This window comes from Leptinotarsa decemlineata, unplaced genomic scaffold (assembly GCF_025532065.1).
Source record: "Leptinotarsa decemlineata unplaced genomic scaffold, Ldec_3_MD MMD2_P_RNA_scaffold_2, whole genome shotgun sequence".
Taxonomy (NCBI): Eukaryota; Metazoa; Arthropoda; class Insecta; order Coleoptera; family Chrysomelidae; genus Leptinotarsa; species Leptinotarsa decemlineata.
The window spans coordinates 5702187-5724334 of NW_027412529.1; the positions used below are offsets into that span (position 1 = coordinate 5702187).

The window sequence follows — 22148 nt, forward strand, 5'->3', positions numbered from 1 at the left end:
CATTTTGTTTCATTTATTCATTATTAGTAGCAATTTTGATGTACAGAACGTATCATGCTTAGCAATACTATCAGGTTTATCAGATCACGAAGCAATTACTTGTTTTGTACGTCTTGACTCATTAATTACACAACGTAAACTTAAGTTTGGGAGACTTTACAGTAGAACAAATTACAATAGATTTCATCAGAATTGTCTAAAGATTAATTGGAAAGGTATGCTGTCCCAAAGTGAACCTTTCCTCGCATTTCACAACGCGCTAGTAAATGTATTTGATGAATCATTCTCCATGCAAAAAAATCAAAGTCAAAAAAAAGAAAACCATGAATTACAACAGGATTGAAAATTTCTTCGAAAAATTCACGTACACTGCATAACATACGAAAATTTACTGACAATCTTTACTACCATGACTTCTTCAATAACTACCGCAGAATATATAGATCCACTATTAAGAGAACGAAGGAAATCCATTATGATAACCAAATCGGTAAGTAAACTAAAGAAGCATGGTCTGCTATCAGTGATATTACGAGAAATAAAAAAAAACATGTGGGAATATCACTTAGTCCTGAAAAAATCAATGATTATTATTGTTCGATTGCAAAAAACCTTAGTGAGAATATAGTGGTATGTTACGATCCCTCAATAAATCTTGAAGATGTCAGAATTGAGGATAACCTAACATTGTACGATACAAGTATTAGTGAATTAGTAGGAATTTTGAGGAATATAAAGAATTAAAATGCAACTGGTTATGATGGAATCTCCATAAAAAGTATTAAAAATCTTCCAATTCAGGCACTGCAAAGATTGGTATTTCTAATCAACATTTCTTTCGACAATGGATTTTTTTCTGATTTTCTGAAAATATCCGTTGTCCTTCCATCATATAAATGAATCTTCGCACGATCTCTCTCATTCCAACTATACCCAAAGTTATCGAAAAACTTGTGAAAATACGTCTGACAGTTTTCCTAAAACCCCACAATATTTTAAGTGAAAGCCAGTTTGGTTTTCAAAGCAATGAAAATACGCACTATGCCATCTTTTCATTTCTTTATGATATTTACTCGAAGTTTAATTCTGGTAGAGTAGCAGCTGCGGTCTTTTGTGATATTTCTAAGGCATTTGGTTGCGTTGATCATAACATCTTGTTAAGAGAAATTCACCAATACGGCTGCAGATATAATGACGCTCAAATGGTTTGAACCTTACCTTTCAGGAAGGAATCAAATTGTAAGAATTTTGTGTGGAGTTCCACAAGGATCAGTTTTTGGACCCATCTTATTCTTATATGTCAAAGACATTGCAAATTTGAGCATTTTTGGCATTAGCATGAGCATTATTATTATTATTAATTTTTTTTTACCGTAGTGTGCGCTGGTCAGGCCCTATCCCCGAAGCCCCGATACATTCGGGAGGGCACGCCATCATTATCAACCAATGACCACTCTCCACACCGTGGGGTGAGTGATCATTGGGTCCGAGAATCATGTGCCCTGAGCAAACGCAGTGAGCCAAGAATGACAGTCTTCTGCATCTGTGCGGCTAAGATTTCTGCCTTACTGCGGCAAGCCGGTATGATTTTAAGATTCGAGAGTAGAGAGAACATCATTCCACCAAGGACTCCAATAATCAGAAAACCATCTTGACAGAGTGATCTGGATAGAGTCTGCGGAGTTCGAAGAGAAAATCTCGATATTTTATCCGTTTTTTTCCTCCTCTTTTCTGATATTCGTCTCGCCACGCCTCGTCTCCACGAAAAATATCGTTTTGCTCTGGTGATCGAGAAGGACTACATCAGGCTCATTAGCTTGTATGTGCCTGAGGGTGGGGAACGAATAGTTCCAATAAATTCGGCACTTCTCGTTCCCCACAACGGATTCAATATCCGCCGTAGCGTAGGGCAACACCGGTGTCTCGTCAATACCGTAAGAGTGCCGTAGATGGTAATATAGTACTCTTAAGGCCGCGTTATGTCGATGGATATAGGCCGAGACCGCATATACTGGACATGCTGATAGCAAGTGCATTAGAGTCTCGGGCGCCTGGCGGCAGGCCCTGCACCTTGTGTCAGTAACCTCTATACCCATCACGCGACTGCGGTAGACTGAGGTGTTATTATTATTATTAGTATTATTATAATATTGTGGAACAACAACTCAAATGAGTTAAACAATGCAATATCTACTGATATGAAAAAAGGCAAGGAGTGTTATTATGTTAATTGGCTATTCTTCAATATCACTAAAACAAACGTTTTTTCATTTAGATGTGCTCTTGATGACCTGTCATTTGGTGATAACTTAGTGATCAAGAACGAGACTCAATCTGAATTTCTAGTTATTCACATTGACGACAAGCTCAAATTTATTGAGCATATTAAACAACTCAAGAGTAAAATTTGTTCTGGATGTTATGCAGTAACTTCAATAAATTTGGAAATCAAAACTGCCAGAACGCTGTATTACGATAGTTGCACACACACCGATTTTGGACGGCCGACTTTGTACCGGTCGTCCAAATTCCAATAGTGAACCACATGTGGGAACGGGATCTTGCACACATGCCTACCGATGATCGTCGCCTGTTAAATACCGGTGAGCAGTCGTCCACTGCCACTGTATCGCCGGCAGTACCGAGAAGTAGTGGCGTACATGACTGAATACACTCTTGCATACTCATCGGTTTTTTACCGACCATTCCAGTCTCGAATGCTCCGTGAAATTGTAATTACTACGCATTAACTTCGTTTTGGTAGTGCGTGCTGATTACGACAACAAAGCAACTGATTGCTTGACCGATAAGAATCCGGTGAGTGTGCAAGCACCCACTACCAATAAAATATCGGCCGATTTTATATTGGCCGTCCAAAATCGGCCGATATTTTGTTGGTAGCGAGTGCTTGCACACTCACCGGATTTTTATCGGTCGAACAATCAGTTGCCGCGAAAAATGGCCAACTCCCGCCAAAATGGTCATCTCCCACGGAACCAGTGAAGTGGAAAATGGAAAGCAGGAATAAGTGAAAGTACTCGAACGACCTATTAATAGTCATCTCTCGGAGGAATCAGTCCAGTTATCACCCGAAGACGATTGTAGATACTAACAATCGAAACGTCGTGAACTAACGTGACTTGGAATCTCTCCACTTCTTATTTTTATTTTCTTTTTTCATTTCTTTATTTTTATTTATTCAATTGTTCTATTTTTACTTGTATTTTATTTCACTATTATTTCATTTCAGGTTTATTTTGGTTAATATAATTCTTATTTTCAGCTATTCATTTTTAATTCTTCTCCGGCTACGCACCCGTGCGTAGCCGGAGCGAGTTGCCAGTAAAATAATATCTGAAATTATATGAAAATATCATCAATATTCATATTTCGGAGAAATTTATCAATTAATGAGATGAATTTTCTGTATCCAAGATGATCTCCTCGTTATGCCCAATTTATTCCTGTTTTAAAACTATTAGTGGTTCTTATATTTTGATATTCTATACTAAAATGCTTTTTATGATTTTTTGCTTTTCATGATTCTGCCTGGCAAAACTATAATAGAAAAAAAGTGAAAAAATTTAATGAGTCTACGATTAGTTGATATTAACAATTTCAAAACATGATTTTATATAATCCGCTTTCAAAATATTTTCTATGAATACTACAAAAGATGTCATTCACTCTTATGGACGATTCTCAAAAATGTTACTTATATCACGACTACGCGTTCTCTATCTGAAGCCAGGCACAGAAAAGGCCCTTTCAAAATTTTATCCATCAAACTTAGAATCGGTATCGGTTCAAAGTTCAGGCAATGCTATCATCTGTTCCGTTAGTTCCTTCAGACATACACACTGATTCTAAGTATGACACCAAAGAAAATATATATATATCTCTGTCTGTACCTCACTTCTCACTCTACGTTATTCACTATGAAAAATGACTCGATGACTGAATAAAAGTAGAAGAGCACTTGTTGACGTCTATTTTGTATACGTAACACGAATAAAAATAATTATAATAAACACTATTGACTTTGAATAGGTGTCAGCATTCTGATTTTGATTTGGAGTACTATAGTACAGTGGCAGTGACAGTAAAGTGGCAGAAGAATTCATGCACAAAGTCACTGAGATATTTCTACCCGCTATGTCCCTTGAGGACGCCGCTAAAGAGTCATGAAAATAATGATTTGCGGTAAAGAACTTCAAAAGAGGCGGCCAACGCTGTTTATCATATTGCGTTAAATATAGTGTCAATAGGCGTCGGACTGTTTGTTATGAATGAGATTTTTCACGAATGGCACTAATACATATAGATATACTGCTGCAGTTTCTCTAAAATCTCGACACACTATACTGTAGACTACTCAGAAGTAACTCCGATCTGTGAAAAAAGAAATTTAAATAATTGGTATGGTACAATATACCATTCAAAATGGGCAAAAAGGGTTTCTTTTTGTTTGGATTTTGTCGCAAACAGTATAAAATGAAAACTGGAAAAATGAAATGTTGCAGTGTATTTGAAAATTCCTGCCACCGAAACAACTTTTCAAGCCACAGCTCCATTTTTATTATCGAAAAATTTGAAATGACTAATGTCAACTTGAAGTCATCATTTTTATCACGTTTTCAATGTCGGCAAAATTTAAATGCATTTTCCAATTTTGGAGATAGCCCGTAAATAGTAAAAACCTAACTTTTTTAGGTAAGGTTAGGTTATAGGTTCATATTTTTTTATTTATAGTTTAACTATTACTCTTTTTCCACATTACTTCTTGCAAGTTTGATTTCATACCTATTATTCACTTTTTTCTTTCTACCCACAGTATTTTCATGTTTGAAGTTTTATTATTTGATATTCAATGAAGGACTCGCACTATTTTTGTACAAGTCACATGATAATTCAGCTTTGTTTGTCCTTATTTGAGATAACGAGTAAATCAATTCAGTTAACTTGGTGCATGAGGAATTATTTTTTCTGGAGCATATCTTGAATTTTTGAATCAATAATTGTTTTGGTTAGCCCATTATTACCACACTGGATATTGAATTGACAGATTTATTCATTATTTATAAAACTTCAGTCAATATTTTATAACGCATTATGTTCACATTCAAAAGCACCTCGTCGTGGTTTGGTCATATTAATTATTTTGCAGTGTTGTTATGTTCGTTACTTTCATTTACTGTAGAATAATTGCAGATTAGTAAATCGTTAAAACTGTTAGTAAACAGAGTTTGCATATTCATTCATGATAACGACTGATAATTTTTCGGTTGATAATAATAATTTTTTTTCAGTGAGTAGCTAACAAGCCATAAAAAATAAGACATTTAAATGTCATTTTTACACCTTTTCATAACAAGTTTTTCATAATTTACAATTGTCCATTTCCTGAAAGGAAAAATAACTAGATTCTCAACAGTTGCATTACGCCCTTCTGTTATCAATCAGCAACGTTTTCTTATGAAATTACTCAAATTATAAATGCAGTTCCACGTGGTATAAACACGTTTGGAAAAATGCCCTCTAGCATTGCTGAGTTTCTGAACCTCCCGGATTCAAAGAAATATACAGGTCCCTGTTTCAGAAGGTCTTCTGCTTCTTTGCTAGCAGAGTTAGGAGCAAATATAACGGATATTAAGAAGCACGGAGGATGGAAGTCTACAACAGTAGCTGAGAGTTACATCGATCAATCTATTTCTTTATAAAAAGGCTATCGTCCCCTTTCTCATCAATTCAGATATTTCAAATATATTAGAAGGCTCTTCAACATCGCAAGGTAACAGAATTTAATCGTATCTATATCTATTGTTCATAATGAAACTTCCTTGAAAATTGAATAATGATATTCAAGGAAAGTCATTTTTTGTGGGGGAAAAAATCAGTTTTTTATCGACCTTTTTTGGGTAATGGTTACCTTCCACAATCTGAAAAAATATAAAAATTATAATGGAGAACTTTATACAAGTGTAGAAGGGCAAACTTTTTAGTTTACCCCGATAAGTTACTGCGTAAAAATCAAAGTATTTTTCACAAAGAAAAATCTTCTATTTATCAGTAACTTGTCGTATTTCACAATTTTGCCTATCAAAAAAATATTAAGAAATTATACTTATCTTTTACGTTTCGGAGGCCAAAATCTGCCTCCGTCTTCAGAAATGGATAAATATTCGAATAAATATGCAGTTATTCCTTTTTTGAGAGCTTATTTCTTTACTTCTTCGACAGATGTCAAAGAAGTTTTGAAATATGAAATTATGTCAATGTTGTTGATTGACAACTGAAATATTCGATGTAATACAAGGTACTCTCCGATATCAGTTTGTTGCCATTTCGCCACTATCCAAAGTTTTCTTCAAGATGGGTAGCCAAGTACGATCTATTTCTAAGGAGCTATTCGAGATACAATTCTCTCCAGACATGAGAATATACGCTGATTCTTTTAGCTTACGTCTCTTAGAATGAGGCTCATTGGTAATCTTTCTTGTCCTATTCCATTCTACCCGATGTTCACCGTCTGATTTTAAAATGTGTTCTGATAATTTTGATCCTGTCAATTGTCTATTTTTTATATTTTTATATTTTTTATATTTTTTATAATTTTTATATTTTTTCAGATTGTGGAAGGTAACCATTACCCAAAAAAAGGTCGATAAAAAACTGAATAATAATGTTTTGTTTATTGCTATTTGGTCGAAAAAAATCATGTTGAAAATACTTTTAACATTAATGTTAAAATAATGTTCAACACGCTACTTTGTAAACATCACCTTTTAATAGACGATTTTTCTTTGTGAAAAATACTTTGATTTTTACGCAGTAACTTATCAAGGTAAACTAAAAAGTTTGCCCTTCTACACTTGTATAAAGTTCTCCATTATAATTTTTTTTTATATTTTTTCAGATTGTGGAAGGTAACAATTACCCAAAAAAGGTCGATAAAAAACTGATTTTTTCCTCCACAAAAAATGACTTTCGTTGAATACCTTTTAATACTCTTGACAACCATTAAAAATGTCACTTTTAATGACAGTTGTACAAAAATTTTAATTTTTGTGTAGATTTTTTTTCATATGTTATCTCTGAAATCATTGTCAACTGTTCAGTTTATTGACACGATAGATTTTTATCCCTTAGAATATAACTTTAGTTAAAAATATCCACAACTTCAGTGATGCCGGTACTTTTTCACCATTTTCGACTTAATTACACTTTATCAGTTCAAATTTCTTTTATAGTTTTCGAGATTATAATAACGAATGTTTACACAAGTCAGGAAGGAAGGAGACATAAAAAATTATAATTCACATGTATGAATAATATAAGTAATACACAATACAAAAATTATGAAACATGGTTTGGATACTACAGTTTAGTAATTTTTGTATATAATGAGTATATCATAACTTTTACATACTTAAACATTTTTTTACAAGGAAAATGTTATAACATATAGCATAGCATAGTAGAATAGAAACATGAAATATGTTTTAGAGTTAATCATAACACTCCTTTGATGGTAAAATCACTGTTGCTGATTTCGAAAGCTTTATAGGGAAATTTTTTATCGCATTCGGCACCGTATAGAAGTAAACACAAGTAAGTTCACTCTCCGCCATATTTGGGTCCAGATTCCCCACCTCGAATTTTATGCGCGGCTGAACTACAGCGCAACCGACTGAATCTGAGGCGTTTACCAAAGGAGCCAAATTGAGTCATGGAGTATTATTAGAGAGTGAGTCGTTGTAAGTGGTGGTTTGGTATTTGTGAAAAATTTGTGTCTAGTTTCAAAATGAGCAAGTGTCGAGCTGTCGGTTGCTGTAGTTTGCAGGGTGATGTCGGCATTCATTGTTTTCGATTTCCAATTGACGAAAAAAGGTATCTTTTTCTATTATTTATTATGTAAGATTGCAGTAATGAACATATAACGAACATCTAACTAAAAATCAATCAGTAATCAAGATAGGATTGCAACATTTGTTTCGATGAAATGAGCATCAAGTCACACTTATTCTGCAATATAGGAAAGGATAGAATAGTTGGTTTTGAGGAATTATTTAACAAGAAAACGGCTTCTATAGCAGAATATGCCTTGGTAGTCGTGGCAAAAGGTATACATTCGAACTGGAAACAGCCTGTTGCATACTTTTTTACCAATTCATCCACATCAATACTGGATATAAAAAGTATTGTGATTGAAGCTGTTAGGCAATTAACAAAAATTGGATTGAGAGTGAGGGGTATCATTTCAGATTTTGGTTCTAATTTTTATTAACTTGCCAGAAAAGATCTCGAAGTGACTGTAGAGCAGCCATATTTCTTTGTTCATGAGAAAAAAATATTTTACTTTTTTGATACTCCTCATCTGCTGAAATGTAGCAGAAACTATTTTTTCGATGACTTTTTGAAATTTGATGAATATACAACGAACAAAAGTCATCTTGAACGATTTTACAACTTGGATAAGAAAAAGCAATATAGACTAGCACCCAAACTTACTGATTCTCATTTATTTCCAACTAACTTTTAAAGGATGAAGGGTAAATAAGTCAGTCAAGTTTTCAGTCATTCCTTAGCTACAGCGATGAATACTTGCCAGTTTCAATCAGATACCATCAGCAACAATAGGAACGGCTATATTCATTGAAAAAAAAATGGATAACGTGTTCGATATTTTAAATTCGAATAGATTTGACGATGTGAAATATTTCAATAAACCTTTTTTTGGAACATCAGAACAAATTTATTTTATGAAAGAAATGAAAATATTTTTCAGCAAATTAACTGTAATTTCAAAAAAAAGGAAAGATACACGACTGGACAAATGAGATTCATCGAGGGGTGGCATTTCTGCAACTTTGGGACAACCTACATAGTGAAGAACATATTGACGAGGAATATAAATCAGGACTGTGTGGAAAATTATTTTGATTATCTTAGAAATACTTGTGGAAATGCCAGAAACCTCCTATTCAAATTACCAGAGCTTTCAAAAACACATTTACTCTTCAGTATTTCACACAGGCAGAAGGAACTAATTGTCTAGATGCTGGCATAAATAGAATGAATATTCTTGTGGAAGTTCCAAAAAATCCCCATAAACCTTTGAGAGTAGAGACAAATGATTATAGAACTCTAGCCACTCCAGAAGGCAATAGCTTGGGCTATGTTTGTGGATATCTTTTGAGAAAATGTTCAAGAAAACATTCATGTGAAGTATGTACAAATTTTGCCACGGTGGCTAGTACCACACTAAGTGAAACAAATGTATATAGTTATTTCAATGCATATAGTAATACAGTAGCCAAACAGTTTGGAAGTTCATATATGCCTCCAGATCCATTTTTATAATGTATCATTCGTTTAGAGACAATTCTTTTTAATCATTTCAACAATTTATGTGCCACTGATTGCATAGGCAACCAATCCAAAACAATGTTTTTAAAATCAACATTTTTCACTTTTTTCACAAGGGTAAGAATTTATTATACTTTGAAATTTGCCAATAGAAATTTGAAAACAAATGGTAAAAAAAAATCAAAAACTCATCATTCTGAAAAACCATTAGAATATATTAGCATAAGTTTTTGACCTAAATTGTATAATCTTACTATATAAAATATACGTTCATTTCACCGCCTTGTCTTATTTTAATCAATTTCTATACAGTTCACTATCATATGAGATATTAATTCGGAGCTCCTCGTAGCAATGATGAAGTCAGATCATGGTCACATATTTTTTGATCGAACCTCGTGCAGAGATGCACAACAGCTCTTAGTCGATACCCTCCTGCCCCGCCACATGCCAGCAAAAAATAAAATCTCGACCCGAAACATTAAAAAGACCGACCGGGAGTGACTTTACTTCTGTTTACTTATATACGGTGCATTCGGCAACTTTCCAAATAACTTCAAATCAGTTTGTATGATTGGTTGCCGAGCAGACATTTACCAGAACCACGGGGTAGGTAAATGGTAGATATTTTATTTTTAAATATTTATTTTCTAGTAGTTGTTCATTTTATTCTCGATATGACTATTATGGTTTCTCCAATTGAGTTTCGGGAAAACGGAATGCTCTGATTTACGCTTGATTCATAAAAGCCAAATTATTCGTTTCATAGTTCGACAAAAATTTTCACGTTTCGAAGTCTGTTCTTCTTTGCTTTTGCAAAACAATAACGATCCTATTTTAGATCAGATCATCACGTGTGGTGAAGAGTGAATCCTCTACGACAACAGATGTTCAGGATAGTGGTTGGACATCGATGTCATGACATCAAAATGAACAAAACTTTCGAAACAACCTCATTGCATCCTCTGATCTATCGTCGTAGGTATTGTGGGGTGGTTTTTGTCAGAACAGTTCAGATCCATCCATCAGTTTTTCAATTTTTTTTTCGGGTCTTTGCGGTCTTGTCCTTTTCAACAATTGCTGAATTTCCTCTAATGTTCTATTTTTAGTTTCAGGTAGGATAAAATAACATAAAATTGTTGAGACCATATTGCAAAAGCCAAAAAACAAGAATGGCGCGTACAGACCATAGTTGGAACTAAAAAAATAAAACAAAGCGTTGGCACTGAAAGATGCGGTACCAGTTGTGATTAATACAACGGTCATTGCTTTTGCCCGAAAACTAGCGGAAAACAACTCTCCAAGCATGAGAGTAGGCATGATGTTGATACCGTAAGAGCTGAAGATTGAATAAAGTATCATTCCAAACAAAGGAACCCAATGGTAGGAACTGATATCTATGTCTGGTTGTTCCTGATGAATAAAAAAGTATATCGCCTCGAAAAACAGAACTAAGCCACATGGAAAAAGTGATCCAATGTATGCCTTTCTTCTACCAAACCAGTCACCTGCAAAACTAGCAAACAGGCTCAGCAGAAGCCCAATACTGATAAAAATTATCGATGATGTTTCGGCCGAAATGGTTCCTACAGATTTATTGAAAATGTATTGAGTGAAAGTGACGAAAGCTTGTGCTCCCCCAAATACTTGTGAAATCCTAAGGAATATTCCAGCAGCAAGAGCTCTTCTATTGCTCCTTATCATTAATGTTTCTTTCCACGTCCCCTCTTCCGACATCTGCCTATCAACATCTGCTTTAAGAGATAAGAAATCTGCTGTTACATCATCTCTCTGTCTGAGTTTTTGTAACGACTTCTTCGCGTCATCATATCTTCCTCTCATCATGTAAAAATATGGCGACTCTGGCAGGAAAGAGAAGAAAACGAAAAACACAATTGGTATAGGAATGAAAATGTAGCTCGTCTGCCATACATTGAAGTAACTTCCAACCACAGTCACTAGCAATTCCCCTGTGAGAAATGACACGCTCATAGAATTACCCCAGGTGCCTCTAACGTTTGGTGACGAAACCTCCCCTAGGTAGGCAGGCAATGTGGCAAACATGATGCCATCCGAAATCCCCACTAAAATCCTGGCGAAGTAGAACACAAACACATTTCTTCCATAGGCCTTCAGTATCCAAACGGCTAGGTCAACAAATGCAGTCAATAGCAAAATACGCTTCCTTCCAAAAATATCACCTAATCTGGAGAAAATTGGACAGCTCAGCATCACAAAAATGAAAGGGAGCATCGCGAATTTCGAAGCTTCTTCTTCGCTGATATCGTAGTTTTCTTTGTCCTTCGAAATTTTCAAAATGAACGGCGATGGCCAGCTGAAGAAAATTCCGTTGGTGAGAGATGATAAACTAGCTGAAAAAATAGTTGTTGTGAATGAGAGTTCAGAACTTTTTAATGAATTTATTATATATTATGAGAGTTGAATTTATTTTACTTCTCTATTTCTTTACAGAAGAATGTGGGATTCTTCCAAAGAATAGAAGAAAGGAAAGATGTGTAGCTCTTACAAAGCTCCACAAATTGGAAGAGAAAGTCCTTTGAAAACAGTTAATGTCTTACTTGTGATGCACTGTTTGAGACCTTTGGTATATTAATGAATATTAGAGGAGTTTTTTTCCCAACACCAAACTGTTATTTCAACACCTTGACACGTGTTTCAATCACCAAGTGATCATCTTCAAGAGGAAGATCAAATTCATCATCATACTTACAAAGCTATCGTTATTTATACCATACATACCTGTTCCTTGAGTCTTGCGTCTTAAGTGTCTTAAATTAATTTTACAATTTGCCTCATCTACTTGTCTTAAATTAATTTTACAATGTGTCCTTATGTAATAGTCTGGTGAATCTAATTAATGAAATAATATTTTAACAAGCTATGTAGTATACTATTCGTTATTGATTCACCATCGTTATTCATAATATTATTTCTACACTCTCATAGGAATTTGAATGCCTGTTGTTGTTAACTTGACTAACTAAGCTTAATGAACTGAAGTCTATGGAATGGATTTGATGCAAAATATGATGGGTGACTGCTGATTTTTCAGGTCTTCCATATTTTAAGTGTGCTATTTGTTCCTTATATCTTATTTCAATAGATTTTTTTGTCTGTCCATAGGATTTTGCATCGCAGTCCTTACATTTGATTTCGTAAATTCCAGACTTTTCTGGATACACTACAGATCCTTTTAGGAAGTCCAAAAGACACAATCGAGAATTCGGAAGAGTCTGGAATTCAAGAAATTAAATGTAAGGACTGCGATGCAAAATGTTTTGGACAGACAAAAATATCTATTAAAATAAGATAAGATAAGGAATGCTTAGCACACTTAAAATATGAAAGACCTGAAAAATCAGCAGTCGCCCATCATCTTTTGCAAAAAACCATTCCATAGATTCAGATTAGTTAGACAAGTTAACAACAACAGGCATTCTAGATGCAAAGTGCAGAAATAAGTAAATATAATAATATTATTAATAACGATGGTGGACCAATACCTGATAGTATACACTATACCGGGTGTCAACGAATCTATTAGACAAGACATAATTTCTAGACTATTAGGAGAATTGAAATGAGATTTGGTATAGTTGAATGGTATGTGGAGAGGAATGTTTTCACATATTTTTCACTTTCCGGTCACTTCCGGTTTCAGCGGAAATGGCTCCGGTTCTGAATTTTTAAATGGAACACCCTGTATATTGTAACATTTTTGGATTTCTGAGACAATTCTGGATCAGAAACTGACATTTCCGGAAGTTTTTCAGCCTACTTGATTTTTTCAGAGTCACTTTTAAAATTGCATCTAGGTGGCCATGATCGGACGTAAACTAATCTATGGACCTCAGGTGATATCAGAAAATTGCAATAGCGGAGTTTTAGTGACTAGTGTGTTGAATATGAATGAGACAAGTTTACAAAATAACATTTTCGTGTCTAACTATTATTTTTCAAATGGCGACCATTTTTTGACAAGCAATTTCCGAAAAAAGGATTTTTTGACGAATCTAACGTTACTAATTTATTTGCGATTGGATCAACAAATTTAACAAATTTAACTAATAATTTCAGCGATGCACTTAGATTTTTTGCAATATCCTAAGTTCTTGAAAATTCCACTATAGTAAATTTTCAAAGTGCATCCCTCCTTGTTCAAGACACATTTCAGCTCGTTCAATTGTTTCTCTCAACACGTTTTGTAACATTTGAGGCGATATACTTCTAAATGCCTGTTGAATCCTTTCTTCTAAGATTTCGAGAGTGGCTGGGGCTGTTGCATAGTAGACCCTTTCTTTTACATATCCCCAAATGAAGAAATCTAACACAGTCAGATCCGGTGAGCGGGCAGGCCACCGTACTGGACCGTTGGTTGCAATAACTCTATTATTAAAATGCTCTATTAAAAAATCAAGTACATCTCTGCTATTATGGGGTGGTGCTCCATCTTGCTGGAAGTAAATTTGCCGTAAAACTTCTAAAGGCATATCATTAAGATGATCCTCGATTTCATTTTGAAGAAAACCCAAGTATCCAACCCCTGTTAACTGACCTTGAAACAATATTGGACCAATTATTCTGTTTCCAACGATACCAGCCCAGACATTGACGCCAAACCTTTCTTGAAAATTGCCCTCTCTCATTGCATGTTGATTTTGTTGGGCCCAGTACCGACAATTCTGCTTATTAAACATGCCATTATTTGTAAACCGTGATTCATCGGAAAATAGAATGAAGTTGATAAAATTTGGGTTAACTCTATGATTTTGAAGCAACCAATCACAAAATACTACTCTTCTATTGCCGTCGTCAGCATACAAATGTTGATGTAACTGATATTTAAATGCTCGATATCCGTGCTTTTTCAGTATTTTTCTTGCTGATTCGTGACTTATCTGCATTTCTCTACTAATTTCTCTTAAAGAAACCGTTTTGTCAACTTCTACCATAGCAAGAACGTTAATCTCAGTCTCCTCATTTATGACAAACCTCTGTTCTGCGTCTCGATTTCCCTCTTGCCTAAAACGACTCTCAACATAGGGAAAATACTGATGAGATGGGTGTTGCCGATTGGGATATCTCTGAGCATACAACTCAGCAGCTTTCCTTGAATTTCTGTGGCATTCTCCAAACAATAACAACATATCCACTTTTTCACTTTGAGTATACATTATTTCGACGAAAAATTAAACTAAAATTAACGAAAATCAAGAGAAACTTCTACTTTCTGCTCATAAAGCTTATGTCACTGTCATAACCTAGGTGAGCGTTTTGTTCTCCAAAGTGGACTTGATGGAAATAACCGCAAAATATTATGCATCATTCCTATCCATGGCACCCTTGACAAAAGTAAATGAATTTGTATCGAGTATTTTCCTCAGTAATATTTAATTTATGTTCTCATTTGTAATCCAATCGCAAATAAATTAGTATCGTTAGATTTGTCAAAAAATCCTTTTTTCGGAAAGTGCTTGTCAAAAAATGGTCGCCATTTGAAAAATAATAGTTATAGACGAAAATGTTATTTTGTAAACTTGTCTCATTCATATTCAACACACTAGTCACTAAAACTCCGCTATTGCAATTTTCTGATATCACCTGAGGTCCATAGATTAGTTTACGTCCGATCATGGCCAGCTAGATGCAATTTTAAAAGTGACTCTGAAAAAATCAAGTAGGCTGAAAAACTTCCGGAAATGTCAGTTTCTGATCCAGAATTGTCTCAGAAATCCAAAAATGTTACAATATACAGGGTGTTCCATTTAAAAATTCAGAACCGGAGCCATTTCCGCTGAAACCGGAAGTGACCGGAAAGTGAAAAATATGTGAAAACTCTCCTCTCCACATACCATTTATCTGTACCAAATCTCGTTTTGATACACCTAATAGTCTAGAAGTTATGACTTGTCTAATAGATTCGTTGACACCCGGTATAGCTTCTTAAAATAATATTTTATTTATTAGATTTACCTGAGTATTACCTACATAAGGACACATTGTAAAATTAATTTGAAATAAGTAGATAGGGCAATATTGTGAAATTGGTTTTATATAGCTTATAATATTTCAATTATTAGATTTACCTGACTATTACATAAGGACACATTGTAAAATTAATTTAAGACAAGTAGATAAGGCGAATTGTAAAATTATTTCAAGACATTCAAGATACAGATACATAGAACAGGTATCTATGGTATACGAGTAAATAAGGATAGCTTTGTAAGTATGATTAGTTTCATCTTCCCCCTGAAGATGATCACTTGGTGATCGAAACACGTGCCGAGGTGTTAAAATAACAATGCTGATAAAATTAATTTTTTTTATAATCAATTGATTAATTAATGAAGAAAAGAGAAATGAAACTTTCTATGTTTTTACCACTTTTATTTGTAACTAACGTTACTGCAGTTTCGTCCTATAAAGACATTTTCAAACTTATACAATAATTAAGTTTGAAAAAAAACATAGAAAGTTTCATTTCTCTTTTCTTCATTATGATTTCCTACCACGCAGTAACGGCTACTTCCATCAATTAATTGATTACTTAATCATCATCTTCATCTTCATCATGAACGAGTCTCTGCGATCAGCTGTGATGGCGACATGGCAACAGAATTCAGAGTGGGGACGGAGTGAGAGAGTATTAGATAGAGAAAAAGTGAATAGAGAATAGAGGAATAGGAACTCGAAGAGGGAAATATAGGTATCACACAGCTGCACGCATCAAACTTCATCGACGAATTTTTGTTATTTCGGCTTGCGGAAATCGTCAGATTGTATATTTTTCGTTATCCTTGAATTATTTTCTTCAAAATGATAAAAAAATTAGCTACGCTCGGGAATGCCGAAATGACGTTATTTTCTTATAACTTTGCTGCCCGCCCCTTTCTTTACGTCACTCTCAAATTGTCAGATTACTGGAATATACACATTTCAGCAGGTAATTAACTCAACCTACCTTAATCTGACGCGCTCGATAATTTCTAATGATAAATTTTTTTCCCTAATATGATCCTTTTTCCCTCACAGGCGGCTTTAGATATGGGGTTCATATTTGGTGGAGGTACTTAACCGGGTACAAGGTATTCCCCTGTATATCAATCTGCCGCGCTTCGGTAAATACTGAAATCCCCGCTTGGGCTCCCCTATCAATAGGAGTTTGCATCCCAAATCGTCCGTTTCACGGTTGTACTTCCCCCGACAAAAGGGAGGCCGTGGACTTTTGAGTTTGGAGTGTCTACATGATAGAATATTACTGGATATAACCTGTATATAACCTGCATGGTCCGTGACCATGAGAGAGCAGGAATTGGAGCATTTCTCTTCACAACAGCTGTCCGAGCAGCTGATGAACTCGGTTTAGTTTTCGACACTGAACGAGGTGACCATAACTTTGTCACCGAGTTGGGACTCGTTCAGAAGAAAGCTCATATAAAAGCCGCTGAGATCACCTCACTTCTGCGGGAACACAAGGATAAGCCAATGCATAGGGTCTTCTTCAATAACATTGGAGACCTTGGCTTATCAGAGCGCCTGACTTTCGATTTCCTCAGGTCGAATGGGCTGAATGGAACTGAGAGTTCATCATGGCTTGCCAGGATGGTGTCTTCTCACAAGGTGCAGGGCCTGCAGCGAGGCGCCCCAGACCCTAATGCATTTACTGTCAGCATGTCCATCATATGCGTTCTCGGCCTATATCCATCGACATAACGCAGCCCTAAGGGTGCTCTATTATCATCTACGCTCCGGGGGATATTGCATCCGTTCTGGGAAACGATAAGTGACAAATTTATTGGAAATATTCGTTTCTCACCCTCAGGCTCATAAAGCTAATAAGCCTTATGTAGTCCTTCTCGACCACCAGAGCAAAACGATCTTCGTCGTGGAGTTTTCAGGTCCTGGCGAGACGAATATCGTCCGAAAAGAGGAGGAAAAACGGATAAAATATCGAGATTTTCTCTTCGAACTCCGCACACTCTATCCAGACCATTCTGTCAAGATGGTTGTTCTGATTATTGGAGTCCTTGGTGGAATGATGCCCTCTCTACTCTCAAATCTTAAAATCATACCGACTTGCCGCAGTAAGGCAGAAACAGATGCAGAAGGCTATCATTCTTGGCTAACTGCGCTTGCTTAGGGCACATGATTCTCGGACCCAATGATCATTTACTCCACGGTGTGGGGAATGGTTGTTGGTTGATAATGCTGGCGCGCTCTCCCGAATGTATCGGGGCTTCGGGGGATTAATAGGGCCTGACCAGCGCACACCACGATAAAAAATAAAAATAATAATAGGAGGAACAATCCACAATGAAGGTGGATTCCCAGACAAAACAGTTTGGGAAAGGCTGATCTAGAGTGTCTTATTGTGATATCATCTATGTGTCAACTTTAATAAAATTGGACATGAAACACCAACATGATGTTAGGGAATTTGATCACATCTCCGTTGAATTTGATGAGTTTTGATGGCTCACATTGATCAAGCCTTGGCAACTTCACCTTCTTGTCACAACTCACAAACTTATTACCCAGGGGAAACCTCATTATATGTTTGAAAGAAACGTAATATTTGAATCACAGAGTCACTATTTTACCAGAAATCGTGATAAATTCACCCAATTAGTTTTAATTGAAACATACGACGTCTGTTTGAATAAATATAGTTTAAAAAAACTAAAAAACAGGCTTTTGAAGAACATCGGACTAAAAAGTTATTTTTTTTTTAAATAAGCTTAAAACAATAACGAACGAAAAAGACTAGTATTATTGTGAAAAAAGCGACGGGCGCTTGATAGACAAAAAATATGGCGCAAAGCGCCCACGCTTTTTCCACAATAATATTAGTATTTTTCGTTCGTTATTGTTTTACCCACACAGCACCAGATATTCATGGAATATTCCCTGTATATCATAAAACGAACGTATATATTCCAAATATTCATAGAATATTCTTGGAATATATACATGCCTTTAGAATATTCATAGAATATGCTTGAATGAATATGGCAGGATTATTCCCGAAAGAATGTGCATAGAATGTCTATAAATGGATTATTCTCCCTTGAATATTCTAAGAATATTGTCGATCGAATATACCATATGGTATATTCTTAGAATACATCCCCACGGTATATTTTGGAATATTCTATACCATGGAATTTTGAATTATCTTATAATAACGTATTCAAATAATTCAATATTATTAATAACAAAAATATTTGAAGATCTTAATCGAATGCATAACCTAATGTATATAACCCTGATAGTGTTAACCAGTTTTTGAACTCAACGCGAAGATTCTGGATGAATTGCTCCAACAGCAACTGTTGGAAACGACAAAAAAATTTGAATGGGCCAATAAATGAACCAATTGCATCAATAAATTGGTTAATTCTCATCCTATTTGTCTTTTTGTATTTGAAATTATTTAATTACAAAGGGAAAAATCCTGGAAACAGAGAAATGGGGAAGTGAAGAATTGGAGTAAACGTTTCTCATTGGTCAATTGAAGTGTAGCGCGCGACAGTCGAATAAGCTCTGTGAAAGCGGCTGTCCCTTAATGCGTTGAATTCGACATTTGATTCAACATGGTGGTTGACGTGGCAGGTTCGCGTAATGCATGGTGTGTTGGTGTTATTATCAAAGTATAATTCTGTCACGTTCAGTGTACCATTTATAATTTGGGGTTGTCCAATTTGCAGTAAAGCGAATAGTTTGATTTTGGATCTTCAAACAGGAGAGTTGCATATATTCAGTCTTCAAGAAAAGTGAGTAAAATGCAATAGTATCGATAGTAAAGTCATGGTGATTAACCTACTATACCTCATTTTAGGTTCGAGGAGAGTTGGTGTGTGGGATTTGTTGGTTTGACTACGTACATGTTTGAACTAGAGTGATTTCAATTGTGTATCTTCAATAGATAAAAGTAAGTGAATAATACATTCTTTTGTATCATTTGTTTTCATAATTTTTATCACTCGTTTTCAAGATAGTATCAATTTACCCAAAAGGAAACAGAGTGGCACCTGGTACAGGCAGGTGCGCCAAGGAACTGAAAACGTAATGAGTACTTTTCATCAAGACAATGCAAGTTGCTCTCCAAGTCATAAAATGTTGTAAATGTTCATGAGTAACCTATGCGAAAAATATCTATTTGATTTTTATTCCAGTTTTATTGTGCCACTTTCAAATAGTGATAATGAACGTTAATGTACATTTTGTTCCAGGTATTACTATTGAAACACTGGCTGATGCATTGTTGGACAAATATAAGGAAAACTATTCTGGTGAGCAAAGTTTGGGTAACTTTAAGTAAGTGAAATTCATTGAAGAACCCATCATACCACTCATTTTGAATACTTCATTTGTGGGTTTATTTTTTTAAGTGAGAAACCTAACCTAACCTATTTCTTGATGTAATTCATTTTTTCTTTTTCAATGAAATAATATATTTATTATTTTTTAGATAGTGCTGATGAATTCACAGAGTTGTTATTTTATTATATTTTTTAGTATACATTTGTTTGAGAGTAGGAACATCCTAATTTGAATACATTTCTAATATTTGTAATATGACAGTATTCAGGAATATTTTATTCAGTGAATAAATATTTTGAAATAGATTTTTTATTTTTAATATTGGTTGAAACGTCAAATATTTCAGTGTATATTGTTTTTAAAATATATTTGTTTATGAATATTATGTGTTTTATTACTTGTGTCAATCTTGCATCAAAATGTAATATATACATACCTAATAGCGTTTACTCGTCACATTCTTGGAATATTCCAAATATTCATAGAATATTCATAAAATGTATTTAAAGAATATTCTATGGTGTTTCACTATTGTATATTCCTACAATAAAGTAAAAATATCCTGAATATTTTATGAATATTCCTCGGGTTCTATTCCTGGAATATTCTTAATAGAATATACCTTACATATTCTGAGAATATTATAAGATATTCCAAGAATATTCCCAAGGAATATTCTTAAAATATATCAAAATGTCGCCAGGAGCACTTCCAGGGAATATTCTCCAGAAGATATATATATCCATGGCATATTCATAGCATAATACAATATCCTTGAATGTATATTCATGAAATATACCTGGAATATCTATTGCTATGTGGGTAAGCTTATTTTAAATGATGTATTTTCAACCTTTCAGTTCGATGTTTTTTAAGCGCGTGTTTTTAGTCTTTTTAAACTATGTGTATTATATCTAAACTTTGGGATTGATCAGCCGTATATTGTTTAGAAAAATGACCATCAATATTTTCCGATTCCGGAGAGGGTGCTTGAAAATCAGCTACCAAGCCCAAGGAAGGCAACAGGCGCGCAAAGGAGGGTTACAAATAGGGCAGCAAGAGCGCGTGCTAATGAAAAAAAAAATACTTTTTTCAAATGAAGAACTACATGTAAAGCGAGTTCAAATTACAGCGCCATCTGCCCGCGAATAGATCAAGCAATAATGTCGATAATTCTGTCAAATATAGATCCTGATATGAAATGAAAAGGAAAGTTACAAACAAACAAACGAACATACATACATAAAGGTGAAGCTAATGAAAGCGTGTTAATGATAATGAGGAGATTTTTTTAATTTCACGTGTTTCGTACATTCCATTAGCGATTTTTAATTTTTTTTAGCTGTTTATCGTTACCGCTGCTACCAAAGAAAATGGCAAAGAATTTGCATTGAATTTTATGTAAAAAATAGAATTAGGTGCTCAAATCACTTGAAAGGTTGACAGTGGCATATGGTGATTGTACTCTGAGCCAGAAAAATGTTTGCAAATAGTACAAGCTTTCCACAGAAGGTCAACGGAATGACAACGCTCGCCCTGGACGCCCCAGAATATCAAACACTATTAGAGAAGTTGCTGAAGATTCTTTATATCGGTTGGATCATATCACGCATTTTATTTGAATTTTGGATATGAAGCGTGTGGCAGCGAAAATTTTTCCAAAATTGCTGAATTTTGACCAAAAAAACCGTCGCATGAGCATCGCTCAGGATTTGTTGGATAACGTCAGATCCAGATTTGCTCAAAAAGATCATAGCTGGTGACGAATCATACCTATATGTTTAGGACATTGAAATCAAAGTTCAATCGTTCAATGGAAGAGCCCAGAAGAGTCAAGACCAATAAAGCTCGCCAAGTTCTATCAAATGTCAAAGTTTTGCTAACTGTTTTCTTCGATTACCGTGGCGTAATGCATCAGGAGTACTTGCCACATGGTAGTACGGTCAATAAGGAGTATAATCTTGAAAGTATAATCTGTTCATTCGTCATTGCTTTTTCTTAATCTTTCGGCCAAAAACAATACCGTAATCATTCAGCCATAGAATTAACCAGATTAGGCTCCCTGTGACTTTTTCCTGTTACCAAGATTGAGGGGCGCGATAGAAATTTTCCTAAACGCATTTTTTTCTTCTGATATGCACCGCTTGCGAGAAGAAAACGTCCGCTATTGTGAAAAAACGATTCAACAATTCAAAATGAATATTTTTTGAGAAAAATGAAAATTCACAATTTGAACAGACATCGTAACGTCTAAATTTCGCTACTAAACTCACTCACCAATTATCACTGCCAGAATTTCAACAGAATAATTTTCCGTTGAAGTTTTTTTACATTTCGGTTTGAATAAATCCATAATTAAAATTACGTTCGGATGACAAATATTTCTGTCACCCAGTGGATTACAACTGAACTACAACAGAAATTTAAATGTT

General features: G+C 34.8%; 1 protein-coding gene and 1 long non-coding RNA gene across 2 annotated transcripts; one reads left to right on the forward strand and one right to left on the reverse strand.

Moving 5' to 3' along the window:
* Positions 1-3696: 3696 nt before the first annotated feature.
* LOC111513388 (facilitated trehalose transporter Tret1) lies at positions 3697-22115 on the reverse strand. Its single transcript, XM_023169589.2, has 2 exons — positions 21994-22115; positions 3697-11741 (listed from the first exon to the last, which is right to left on the reverse strand). Exons 1-2 carry the CDS (start codon positions 22067-22069, stop codon positions 10372-10374), a joined length of 1446 nt encoding a protein of 481 aa, XP_023025357.2. The 5' UTR covers positions 22070-22115; the 3' UTR covers positions 3697-10371.
* LOC141487491 (uncharacterized) lies at positions 18982-20042 on the forward strand. Its single transcript, XR_012468408.1, has 3 exons — positions 18982-19166; positions 19232-19324; positions 19626-20042. It is a non-coding gene; the product is annotated as an uncharacterized lncRNA (long non-coding RNA).
* Positions 22116-22148: the final 33 nt, after the last annotated feature.